Raw genomic sequence first — 13,808 nt, forward strand, 5'->3', positions numbered from 1 at the left:
CTTATTACTTAACTTTCATTTACATGTTTTTTTATTTGTTCTCTTCTTGGCTGGAGGATCAGTGATTAAGACACACTTCCCCTTCACCAGCACAACACATTTCTGTGGTAATTGTAATGAAATCAGCAATTACACAGTGTATATTGTGATGGTGAACCAACTTCTGGGGTTTGAATCCTTTAAAAAATAACACAATATCCAGAAGCCCTACTGTTTTCATATGCTCATCAGCATCGACCTTCATGGCAACATTGGGCAGCAAATGAATGTAAACTAATCAACGGAGTCTAAACATGATTAATTACAGATAGATTAGATAGCAGGAGAGTCTTGTCTTTCCAGTGGATGTGTTTCCACCTGCCATGGGTCCCTGGAACATCAGCCCTAAACATCTTTCCTCGAGATAAGCACCGACAAAAATCTAGAGATATTTTCAATGAGGATCCAACCATCTTGTGCATCTGGTGCATCTCAGGTCATGTTAATGGACATGAATTGAGGACTGGGACTCAAACAATAAAAAAATCAAACAAGTCCATTTACTGGAAGAATTAGGACACCTCATTGCTCAGGATATTATACACTGAGCCATCAGAAAAGAAAGGCCGTTTTCTGGAATTCAAAGGGACCCGTTTTGATTAAATATCACTCAAAACTATTACTACATGAAAGTACAATGCCAATTTGGTGGAACGATTTTGGTAAATACCTATAAACCAGTAAAAAGGAAGAACAGAGATGGTGAAAAAGAAGACATTGGTTTAAGGGACAGAAGGGTCACAGAGGCTTCTCCCTGAACCTGATAACACCAGCCCTGCAGTGCAAAGGCTATGAATATTTCACGAATACCATAATGGTTAGATTACTTGTGCAGAAGACAAAGTGAAAAGCGAAAAACCAAGTACCCTTCAGAGGATTAGAATTACTTTTGGGATTATGCCCTAAAACATTCATCCATCTTCTAACCACTTCTTCCAATTCAGGGTCACAGGAGATCCAGAGCCGGAGCCTGTCCTGGCATACAGGCATGGGCAGGGTACACTCTGAATGGGATGCCAGTGCATCGCAGGGCACGTCCAGACACAAACACAGTCATACACACACCCACACCTAGGGCCAATTTTCCCAGAAGCCAATTGACATATCAGTGCGGTTTTGAACTGTGGAAGGAAACTGGAGCACCCAGAGGAAAGCCACATGAACAAAGGGAGAACATACCATGCAGGTAGCACCCAAGTCTGGAATTGAATCCAGGGCCCCAGCGCAGCGCTGCATTGCTGATAACTGCCCCTATGCCACCCTCTATACCCTACAACAGAAGTGCAGAAATCTATCTGTAGAAAATGGCATGCTCAGAAAAATCAGAATTAAACAAAACTGAAGGGAACTAAAGTTTCCCTGGTACAATTAATGCAGTATGCTCTAAATACTGTATATTGGGCCTCAAAGCCAAAACTATTGTTTCTGCTTTGCAGTCAAGCAATTTGTATTTGTGATTATGAGATTAGTATGAATTAAAGCACCATATAATGTACATCTTATTTTTGCATGGTAAAATGCATACATTGAATCATATTATAACAAAAAAAAGCTTTGTTTTCAACCCAGTGATTTCAGATCACCACAAGACATGGTCTTCACTTTCTAGAGCATAATAATCAGTATTTATTTGCATATCCCAAACTCTTTATGCAGTCATTTGAGGTGCTTTGCCACAGTCACTTTAAGTTCTTGCCTATTCTTAGGGTGTTCTCACTTCAGTTTTTTTCGCCATGTGAAATGCATGCTCAAGTGAATTTAGATCTGGAAACTAACTTGACCAATGTTTCTATAAACTTCAGATTGAATTCTGCTGCCATCATTAGTTAAATCATCATTAAACACAAGTGAGTTAGAATAATATGAATAATATAGAAAGGTGCTTTTAACAGCATGTAGGTAGCTACTGCCACTGAGGGCTAAATGCATTTAGGTCAAGTGGTCTAAATTGAAATATAGTAATGCTATCTTGGACTTTGGATCCAGGATAATTTTAATTACCTATTTCTATGAAACTAGTCATCCATTCCTGCGTCTGTCTTTTTTTGTCTTTTACAGTCTGCAGCTTTTCAGCACTTTTTGAAAGCTTCTATTTTAGGACACGTTGACGCCATTGTTGAAACTTCTCACTACTATGCCACAGGAAATCTAGACAATCTTACACGAAATCCAGAAACAGCAGTTAGGTAAGACATTTAAAATGTTTATGCTGTCGGGTATGAAACAAATGTTGTAAGACATAAATGTTATTGGTCTTAAGAGCTTAAAATAATTATATTTCAGCTTATATAGTGTTTGCTAATTCTCTTAGCTTGCTATCATCTGCGAATTTAACTTGCTGGCTGACTATACCAGAAAATCTATCGCTGATATAAACCAGGAAGAACAGTATTTCTAATGCAGTGTTTTGGACAGTGTCCACTTCAAATCACACTATTGTATTTTGTTTGGTCTTCTGTGTTTCATTTAGTATTTTTATCAATTGAATATAGGATTTAAACTTATGTACTGTGAACAGATTTGAAAACATAATTTAAAATATTTATTTAAGAGGGATGATCTGTTTAACACTTAAATTCCACTAATAAACTTTTCTGTAGATTTTACCAGAAGGATTCTGAAAATAGAAAATGTTGAATGATTTGAATGTTTTTGTGAACTTAAAGCCAGTTTTTACTTACAGTAAACATCTCTATTTTTTCAGGTTTCTGAAAAACATTTGTGAGCAAAATGGTTATTTAGGATACATTATCAGAAGAGGTCTCAATGCATATCTGAAAGGATCTTGGTAAGAAACGTTTACAACTCTTACACATAATGTATGCAGCAAAAATACATTTGTGATTTAGTAAGCATCTGGTAAGCATCCTTTCTGGGATCTCTGTAGTTGATTCATTGGTGATCTGAAAACTTGCTTATGCTATTAACTTGCTGTAAAGTGGTTTCCCCATGAGGTAGCACACAGTGCCATTAGAGTTGAATGAAATTCATTTTGACAGGATGTTCTCTTCTTGTTGCTCAACAGTAACTCGTAGAATTTTGTAGGTGCAAGAAACTTGCAGCATTATCTGTTATTCCTCCGCCTGTCTTCCTTTTATTGTCTGTTGTTCTCTTGTTGGGACAGTTACTGTAATGAGAGGGGTAGATGTCCTCTCAGGCTTCCTCTCAAAGGATAGCTGTCATAAGAGGGTGTGTGTTTGTAAATGTATACTGTATATTTATCTTCATCTGATGCTCTGTGGGAGGTGGGGAGGAGTCACAGGATTTTCAAAGATTCTGGATAATCACATTAAATTATTTTTAGTCTATTATTTTTACACATTCTTCTAAAACACTAAAACATGTTTTTTAGTGTTTTGAATTTTTTCACTGCATTAAATTGTATTAAGCCAGCAGTCTATGCGGGTGACCTGTTGCATGCTGTCATCTGGCCACACGTACAGAAACAGTTTGTCAGATTACTTCAGTGCCCGTATGTAACATAGCTTCCTAGTATAACAAGCACATACTTCAAAGTAGTACCTCAAAGAGTCTGTTTCTCTACACTATATAAAAAAGGAAGTATTTTGTACCTCATAGCTTTCTTAGTGTCTACCTTTTGAGATCCTACCCACCTAAAGGAGCCACAACACCTTGCTGCCCCATAGGGGTACATATACTGGAGAATGTGAACTTCACATTCTTTTTGAGAACACACTCTTGTGGACAAGGGTACTGGTACATCTGAGAAAACTGCAGAGAAAAAGAAACCCCCAAACAAGTCCACAAGCTCCTGGAGCTCTGGCTGTCTTCTCAAAGTCCCTACTTATTATACTGGTTGGCTAAGCTGCATTCTAGCACCAAAAAAGAAAACAAATACATACTGCATGCACAATTTTAATTTATTTGCTTGTTTGTTGCTTTTGGCTCTCACTCTGTAGCTATGACATCTTGTGCAGCACGCACAAGAGGATCTGCTTGCTTATTCAGGTAGAAGTTGAAGAGCTCTTAGGATGTTTTGTCTTTCTGGAGATATTTTTAATCACCTGACTAATCACTTTTGTTACACAGGCTTCTGGGGATCTCTTATTTGCATCTCAACCAAAAAGACTTCTTTCATTTTAAAGAGGATGTTATATTTTAATCTATTTTAGGGAAGAAGCTTTTCTGAATTACCTTATAGCTGCTGAGACTGGAATGGAAGTAGCACAGACAAATACTGCCCATATCTGTGAGGAGAACACTGTAAGAATTTTTAAATATGTGACTTTTAACATCCAAATACTCATGAGGTTCATCTGTGTAGTTTTAAATATTCCAAGAAATTGAAATTAAAATAAATAAATGCTTATGTATTTTATAACCAATGTCATATGATGCCATAATGATATCATAAACTAATTGCTTTTTTATGTTTTGTTTCTTTGTCCAAATTTTTATTGTTCCCTAACTGTAAGAAAAAAGCTTTGGCTGATTCTCAGTTGTTGATTTCCCTACAGGAATTGGTTCACAGCCTTTTCTCTACTTATGATTGTGAATGGAGATACTATAATCATTCCACTTTGCATTACGTTGGTTCCACTTTAGGTAAGTTCTTTCCATCCCTGCTATATTACTATACAAAGTGTACACTCTGCATTTGTAAAAAATAAATATATTTGTTTTGACAGGTTTTCTGAAAATGGGAGACTATTACTACTATGGGCACAAAAATCAGTCACGAGACATTCCTTTGTCTAGTTCTATGTATGCTTATGCTGCTTTAGCTGACAGTTCTCAGGTGAGATATCTGCTTTCTGTATATATCATATATTATGTTGGGATCATCAGATATTCTGTTTTATTGTTGTGTTTTATCAAACTGGGACTTACTTATAAAGATCTGTAAACAGATGTACGTGTACATAAAGATTGAATATTAATAAAAAGACAGCTGGATTTTGGTCTTTACTATGGAGACCTACCAGATGATATAAAATTCAGGAGGTATTAGGTGAAACCTCTTTAGTTTCATAAGGACATTTAAATGTCTTCAATTTTTATTCACAGATTACAATTTTATTTGAGAAAGAATATTTATTTTACAATAAAAAAAATATTTGTCAAAATTTACTTCAGATCAATATTAACTTTCATCAGTTTTTTTCATAGATTTCTTATTTTAAATTTAAGTGGATGACTTTTTATGTGATCTTTGTGACATCTGTCAAGATTAATTCTGGCAAGGAATTTTCAAGGCTGAAACACTTTAGCTAACTGAGTGTTGTAACTTTAGGGTCACAGAGAGAATAGCACATTGCTTGATTGCATGTATATCATTTTTCATCTGTTATGTACTGTTTGTTCCTCATGGATCTCTTCAGTGATAAAATAATATTAATTTAGTGTAATTGATAAAACTTTTATGCTGTAGGAATGTAAAATACATCAAAATGTGAAAAAGTTTGAGAACAAAAGCAAATCACAATAATATATATTTAAAACTGAGAACAGGAAACTCTTCTTCACACAAAGGGTTGTGTGAATCTGGAATAAGCTACCCAGATATTTTGTTGAAGATGATACACTTGATTCCTTAAAAGATGGCTGGATGAGATTCTTTGATCAATTAACTGTTAGTAACAAAATGAACTTGAAAGGCCAAATTGTCTCCTGTCACTTGTTACCTTTCTTGTGTTCTAAAATGTGCATTATTGAAAGAAATACACAGAGTAAGATACAGGCCTTGTCATGCTTGCTTGTTATTTTATTGCCATGAAACTGTAGCAGTTACAGAGCCAACACGTATATGTTCATACCTGCGTGTATTAATTTATTATTATTATTTAACAGGGAATATTTAACTTAGCAGGCCTAATTGAAGAAGGACATACAGTTTCCAAAGACATTTTAGAAAAATTACAAATTGATGAGGATGAACAGCTGGGAAAAACGTTTACATTAGAACAGCTTTATAAAAGGTATGCTATCTTTGATCTACCGTGTATGATATCTTTTCTTTCTGCTGAAAACTAATGTCTTGAAATAAACAATGTTTTGTTTTTGGACATATGTGAGGTATTTTGAACTGGATTCAGTTATTGTGTTATTTTTCTATTCATCCAATTCATAGTTGCAGTCACAGGCACAAGGCAGGGTACACCCTGGATGTGATGTCAGTCCATTGCAAGGCAAACATATACTGTAGATATGCACACATTCACACCTAGGCCCAGTTTTCCTAGAAACTAATTTTGCTACTGATATGCTTTTGAACTCTGGGAGGAAACCAGAGCACCCGGTGGAAACCCACAAAAACACAGGGAGAATATACAAACTCCACACATATAGCACCCCAGATCTAGGATTCAACCCACTGCTCTAGCATTGTGAGGTAGCAATGCTTGCCACTATGCCACTGTGCCACCCTGCTACTTTCCAGTAAATCAATTATTGTGGTACATTTTTACCATTCATTTAACTATGAAGTCTTTATAGGCTTCATTGAAAATCATTCATAGCTCCAAACATTAATATAAGTCATGAGAAATGTGTTTTGGAACATAACAGAATGGGGGCATTATTACTGTGGAACAGAAGTGCTGATGATAGGGGGAGGAAGAAATGAGGAAAGGCTAAAGAAGGAGAGGAATCCTACCTGGGATTGAACCCAGGACCTTCTAGCCAGCAGCTTGACGCCCCTTGCTGTCTGAGCTACCACGGCTCCAGATTACCTCTTTAGTTGGTTTTAATTATGAATTTGCTGTGTGTGAAGCATAATGTTTGTTGTTCCAGATGCAGAGACCAGGATCATGAAGTATTGTTATCCCCATGTTCTTTAGCTTTGTTCAGAATTCAGATGAAAATCACTTGGAAACAAATTATGAATAATACAGCATTATCTTCCTTGGTATGTGGATATTTTTTTGTGTTGGTTTAATGCTGTGTCTTTTGTTATTTGGTAAATACCAGCCTTTATATTTTACAGACATGGCTCACTTTCAGTGTCATAACTGCAACTTTTATTACCTTTCTGGTACAACACATTGAATGTGGAAGAGCAACAGGTAAGCAGTATTCAACATTTCTTATAGTGTTGGAAATGTTATGACATGGCAGTTGCTTTGTTAGTAGTTCAGTTAGATCAAAATGAATGTGATAGATGAAATATCACTGTATAATGTATCTGACGTGACTCACCTAGCTGAGTGAATGGCAGTCTAGCTATGAGGATAATGCCCAAACTCCCACCTAACTATTGTGAGGTGTGAGCAAGGGAGCTTACTGCAAGGGTGTAGATGGGTAGTTTGGGAGGGAGAGAGATACGCAAAGGGAAGACCTGGGTTTGAGACTTCTACAGTATACAGTGTATGTACAGTAGGTATGTGGAAGTGTGTGAGATTAAGATCTAACTCAAACTTCTGTTACAAACTCCACAAAATAGGAAAACAAAATACACAAGTCACACATGCTTTCCTCCATAATAACTCAGTTTATATGAAATATTAAGCTAAAAGTTAAACACTGTTCTGTAATTAGCCTGTGGAGTTATTTCCATGACATATTATGTAGAGGTGAAAGAGGCTATGAGAATGATATGCATGCAGTATTTTTCATCTTTTTGATTACAATTAGATCAGTGCTTTACAGGACAATTGGCTTCTGGAAATCTGAAGATAAGGTGAAAATCTGTGATTTACTGTGCAGAAGCAAATTTGAATTTTTACATTATTTCTAGTCCTTTCGAATGAGCATTTTCAAGAGATGATTTTAGTTTATTATTGAAGGGGGAAAATACAGCAAGGAAAAAGAAACTTTTATCAGACTTTTCTTTGTACTTTTTAAATTACTCACCTGGGGGTGCTGTTCACACAAGATTGCTAGGAAATCTAGTATATATTTTGACCTCTGCTAATAATAATAATAATACATCACAACATGTATAAAATAGTCTAACAATACAGGCATTAACAACATGTTGAAATGTCAGGACATGTCTTCTGTATTTCACAATACAGTACACATAGAATCTTCACTTTTCTTATATTTGGTTTAAGATTTTTGTAAGTTTTTAAATTTTATTTTGTTTTTAATTAGCAAAATATTTGATAATTTGTTCATATGGGCCTAGTTTTAAACAGGTCATTTCTCTAGCAAGTTGACAGGACAAAAGCATTATTAGCTTGGCTCCAAATAGACCACAGCATGACCAGATGACAGTTTTTGATGTTTTAATATTATTCTTCTGTTTAAGTGACAATTTTAAAATAAAGAGAAATCTTATTTTTCATCGTTTAAACTCCTTAGTGCTAAGCTGCTTTTTCATTGTGTTATAGATGTAATGAGACAGCAGTATGTGAATACCTCATTCAGGAGTAACACTAATGAAAACATCACACATCCAGAAGAGGACACTGTTTCTCCTGCCATTCCAGTCAGGCACAACAGCACCTGCTGGCTAAGGTTCCTCAAGTCCAGAGTTAACCAGCTGGTCTGCTCCCTTCTAAAGCTACTACGCAGTCAACATGTCGAGGAATGGACCTTTACACTGCTGGGGGTATGCTTATGCATACTATGTGTTGTTATTGTGATGCATCTGTTGTAAAAAAAATCTCTAAACAGCACTCTCGCCACAAAAAATTGTGACATATTACAGTGTTTATTAAGTTATTTTTAATATGTTTTTTTTTAAATGTAAATCAATTTTTTTTATGTTAGTGTGAAAAGGTATGGCAATCACAGCTAGCCCTTTGCCATGCAGAAATAATGTATCTTTGGTTTTGATGAGCAGCAATTAGATAGGAAGCAGATCTGGGGAAAGAAATTCTGCTGCAGAATGATAACATGCAGTACAGTCTGCCTAATCTTGAAAGGATAAACCTTTATCGAAGTACAGTAATTCATTTACAACGTTATGATTTTGATGTGTCTTGTGACACAAGAGCCTTTGCTGTATATATTTAATATTTTTACTCTATAAAAATTTTGTTTCTTTGTGTGATGTGAGATGCCATGTTAAAAAGATGCTGACTTTGATGATGGCATGAGATAAGTAATGCTGAATGTAGGAATTTAAGTATGTAAATTATGTATTTTAAGATTATATTGAAGTTATACTGATCAAGGACTATGAAAAGCTCCTGCTATTACCACATTACTGAACAATACCTCCAGATGTGATACCCCTACAATTTCTTGATGACAAACTTTCAATTCATCACAGACTGTTCTACATAGATTATACATCTATCAAAGTTAGTGGTCTACTTGAGAGTACACACATAATTGTTGCTAAATAATTAGAAGTATGTACTTGTGTATTATTGTGTATGGCCCAGCAATCAATCAGTCCTGATTTTAATGTCCTTCCTCATTTAGGAAAAATATTAATAAAATGATCAGCTATCTTCATCCATAATGAAAATATTAAGTTGCCCTTGCTTTTTGACATGTTCTAATAGGTAACCCATTAATGACCTCCAGACTCTAATGACACTTTAAAATAATGCATTAACATCCCTGTGATAAGTATTACTAATAACTGACCTTGTTTTAGAACATCCAGCCAAAGTCTCTTTCACAAGGTGTCAGGCAATTACCTTGCCTTTTACCCTCTCCTGTTTTTTATATCTGTCATGAGACTTCCAAAAATAAGATAAGGACAATGGAATTCGGCCCATCCATTTATTTTCCAACCACTTCATCCAGTCTAGAGTTGTGGGGTAACCGGAGCCTATCTTGGCAAGCGGGGTACACCCTGGATGGGATGCAAGTCCATTGCAGGGCACACACAGACACAGCAACACACATACACTCACACCAGGGCCAGTTAACCAGAAGCCAGTTAAAATGCCAGTATTGTCCTTGGGCTGTGAAAGGAAACCGTAGCACCTAGAAGAAACCCAAGGAAACCTGGAGAGGACATACAAACTCCACATAGATAGCACCCGAGGTCTGGAATTGAACCTAGAGCCCCATAATTATGAGGCAGCAATGCTAACTACTACACTGGAATTAGGTCCATATTACTTACTTGTAAAAACTTTTGTTCTTTCAGACATAAGCATTATATAAAGTACTGGAGATCTTGCTTGTTCTTCTAATACTTTCATTACATCCTATTTTAGAAATGACAAAATTCAAATAATTTCTCCCAGTAGATGTTATCACAGGGTATAAACAGATACTGAATCCTAACTCCATACCTGTTGAACTGCTTCTTAATATGCAATTACCTTTCAATACTGGTCTGTGCTGTATAACTGGCACACAATGACGGAGGATGACATTTAGAAAATGACAAATGATCCAGTTGTTCAATTAGGATTAACAGTACTTTAAATATACTTTCTATATTGATATATGCATATTGCATCTCAATTGCAAGTCATAGTTTTATGAAAATGTCTATTGTAATTTATTAAAGTGATGTGGTATGGTTATTAAAATAGGGAAAAAGTGGGAAAAAAACAAAAGGTAGATGTAGCCGCACTTTATTAAGTGAACTATGTATCATCCCAGCATGAAGGATTAACTGGAATGATTTTGAACTCTTACTCTAGTGGGACTATGGACTTTTATTGGCTGTGGGACTTCTTTTGTGGAGCCTTTGTTTAGGACATCTTTGTACAACTTTGGTGTTGTGAGAGGTGCAGGTTTTCCTTGTTATCATTACTTCTGACTTAGCAGTTGAACTATGTGTTGACTTATTTGTAATAATTGTGTGTTTTAGCTGTTGATGATTTATAGAGACCTATACAATTCTGGATTGTGGCCCTCAAGGACAGGAGTTGTGCACAGCTGCTCTAAGGGAACACGTGTTTTTTTAAATCAAATTCTTAAATCAAATTATTTTCTTTAACAAGTCACTTTCATTGGAATTATTTACCATTGTACAGTTTGTTTTGGAACACACATGGATATTTTTACTTTGTGCCAAGAAGACACTATTCATCACGATAAAAAACATGAAGCTGTGATTTAGGTAAACGTTAATTTTATTCATTTGCAGGCCCACACAGATTGAAACAAAATCATTATCCACATTATCCATTTTTGGAATCTGCAGTATAAAAATATATTTGATAATGATCTGTATATTTGTTTACAGTTAGTGTTAAACATGTAAATTAATATACCTGCACTGTGTAAAACTGACCTTCCTGTCTATAAGAGCTAAGATATTAAGGAAAATACTACTCAAAGACAATATTTTTATATACCCCAAATAAATCTTTCAATGTGCCTAAAGTGTTTCTAAAACATATTATTATAACATTATATTATTAAGCTGCTGAACAGCATAGTGTATGTTCTATGCTTTTCTTGTAGGTAAGTTTCACTTTATGCTCAATGCAGGCAAACTGGAAATTCTCATGTACAGAAGACGCGGGGGGGGGGGGGGGGGGGTTATACTTACGATGCACCAGCCACAGTTTAGCAGGAAATCTTTAAAAGTTTTGGATTTGCATTTTTAACTTTTGCAGTCTTTCAGTGCCACAGAACCAGTCTAGGTCTACAATACACCTTATAGGTGAGCAACCTTTTTGTTTTTCAGAAACCTTGTTATTCATGATATTCATGATAGATACAGTATATAACTGTTTAACTGTTGATGCCTTTGTACGTGATTTGTAAACAATGAACTAGATAGAATCCTGTTTTCCCCTTAATAGACAATATTTGAAATAAATAACAAAAGATGTTACATTCAGGCTAAAAAGAAAGAAAACATACTGCAGTGTCAAAATGATGAACCTTTCTGGACCTCCTGGGACCATGCACACCTTGCACCTGTTTTACATAATACATCATTGAAAGCATCCTTTTAAAAAAAAATCTGCACCTTAACCCTTTTCTCAATGGCTGGTTTCAAGAAAACATAATTAGTACAGTAATGGCTATATCTGTTTTAAACGGATGCCAACTTGGAGGGCATTGGATTAAAGACTGTGTACTGTTACATTGGGACCCGCATAGACTGCAGGGTGAGCACCCCATACTGGCCCTACAAACACCACTTCATGCAACAACCTTAGTTTTTAGCAGGAGGTCTCTCACCCAGGTACTGGCCAGGCTCACACCTGCTTAGCTTCAGTGGGCTGCTAGCTGTGAATTGCAGGGTGATAAAACTGCTGACTTTCACACGTGTACACTCCACTGTTTAGGGGAAATTCATGCTCTAGGAGCATGCTGCCAGGCCAGTCTCCTCTGTTCACATTCTGATCAGAAAGGATGCACTCCTGCAGACTGGGTATGAGAAGAAGTTTGTGCTGCTGTTCATCCTAATCCTGATGGTGCTACTACTGTTCACTGCTTGGATGTCTGGCTCACGCCATGATTTCACATCTGCACGTAAATGTGTACCTAACACTCCAGGTCACGGCTTTTACTGCAAATGACAATAATGAGCCAATAATGAGTTTTGCTTTATTTTTTTGTCAGTATTCTTAAATTCGGCTGTACAACGTTATAAGGTTGGTGATTTTGTGAACAGGTGTGCATATAAGCAGATAACACGAGCTTTCTAAATGCAAGCATAATATGCTATCATGAGAAAAATGTGAAAACTAAAGAATACAAGTGAGTTAGTATAAAGTCTTGTCTATCACATCTCTTCTGTAATTGAATCACTGCGTTGGTCAGCATGCATGCAGTATCTTCCTTTAAACACACGGGCACTCCTCCACTCAAACTCTTTGACCCACACATGGGGTTTACCTTTTATAAGCAGTCAGCTATACAATTGCAATGCCTTCAAGGAAGGTTATATTTTATTGCCCACTGCTCACTCTTTCCATTTCATATTGGAAACATTTTATCAGTTCAAGGACACTAATTCTCAGCTATGCCAGAATAGTAACTCTTCCTCTGTTGTTTGCTGTAAAAAATATAATAAAAAGACAAAAAGAAAAAATCAATTTTAATTTTTTTTTTACAATACAATATTATGCATGTAGCAGTACTGTATGTTGTATGATATAGTAAAGTGCTATATAAATCTATATACTAAATTTTCTAGTATTTCTGGTAGATATTAAAAAGTGTGGTACAGTATGTAATCAGTTATTGTACAGAATAAGAGATTAAAAAAATTGTATTAAGTGCTACTAGCCATGAGATCTTTATTGTCTGTCATCTGTTGAGAGCAAAGTTCCTGGTTTTAAAGGTACTTTATGAAACTAAATCAGATACTCACTGATAACACACAGCCTCATAAACCTTAAGAAGTACAGTACAAGCTGCTTTCATTATAGTACAACTCTAAGTGATCCTTCTAGGTCACTGAGTGTCATTATCTGAGATACCTGCTTCACTAAAAAATAAAACATTTAAATAGGAAATACATTGTAGGTGCTTTCTAAAGCAGATGTAATCTTCTTCCATATTTGCAACATTTTCTCCAGATTTATGGACATTGTGCTATTTATGGTCTATTTATTTTTACATTGTAAAATGGAATTGTTTTAAATACTGGTGTTCTCCGTGGCAGTGTTTTTTCACCTTTACTATTTTCCACGTGTATCTACACATGAAAAGAAAAGGCACGGAACTTCTGTTAATCTATTAAAGTACGCAGATGATATGGCCCTAAGTAGGATTGTTTACTGGATTTGACTGAGAAGGGGTGGAGAATTACTTTGAACAGATATATAAAACTGGAAAGGTGGTGTCACTCAAGTATACTTCACATTAATATTGATAAAAAGAACTAACTATATGTGAGTGTAATACATTAGATTTTCTAACTCTCTCCCTAATTAATCAGTCTATATCAGCCTGTGGAGGTTGTTCAATGTCAAATATTTAGG

The 13,808-nt window shown here is 35.7% G+C and overlaps 1 protein-coding gene across 1 annotated transcript in view; it reads left to right on the forward strand.

Annotated features, from left to right (window-relative positions):
• LOC148840808 (protein sel-1 homolog 3) overlaps window positions 1–9,982 on the forward strand; it is a 31,788-nt gene extending 21,806 nt beyond the window's left edge. Inside the window, exons 16-24 of the mRNA XM_088916893.1 lie at window positions 2,098–2,225; window positions 2,744–2,827; window positions 4,173–4,263; window positions 4,518–4,605; window positions 4,689–4,798; window positions 5,851–5,978; window positions 6,793–6,907; window positions 6,986–7,064; window positions 8,334–9,982. Coding sequence (XP_088773019.1) covers window positions 2,098–2,225; window positions 2,744–2,827; window positions 4,173–4,263; window positions 4,518–4,605; window positions 4,689–4,798; window positions 5,851–5,978; window positions 6,793–6,907; window positions 6,986–7,064; window positions 8,334–8,602 — 1,092 coding nt within the window. The 3' untranslated portion in view covers window positions 8,603–9,982. The remainder of the gene's footprint in view (window positions 1–2,097; window positions 2,226–2,743; window positions 2,828–4,172; window positions 4,264–4,517; window positions 4,606–4,688; window positions 4,799–5,850; window positions 5,979–6,792; window positions 6,908–6,985; window positions 7,065–8,333) is intronic.
• Window positions 9,983–13,808: the final 3,826 nt, after the last annotated feature.

Source organism: Atractosteus spatula, chromosome 1 (assembly GCF_055471065.1).
Source record: "Atractosteus spatula isolate fAtrSpa1 chromosome 1, fAtrSpa1.hap1, whole genome shotgun sequence".
Taxonomy (NCBI): domain Eukaryota; kingdom Metazoa; phylum Chordata; class Actinopteri; order Semionotiformes; family Lepisosteidae; genus Atractosteus; species Atractosteus spatula.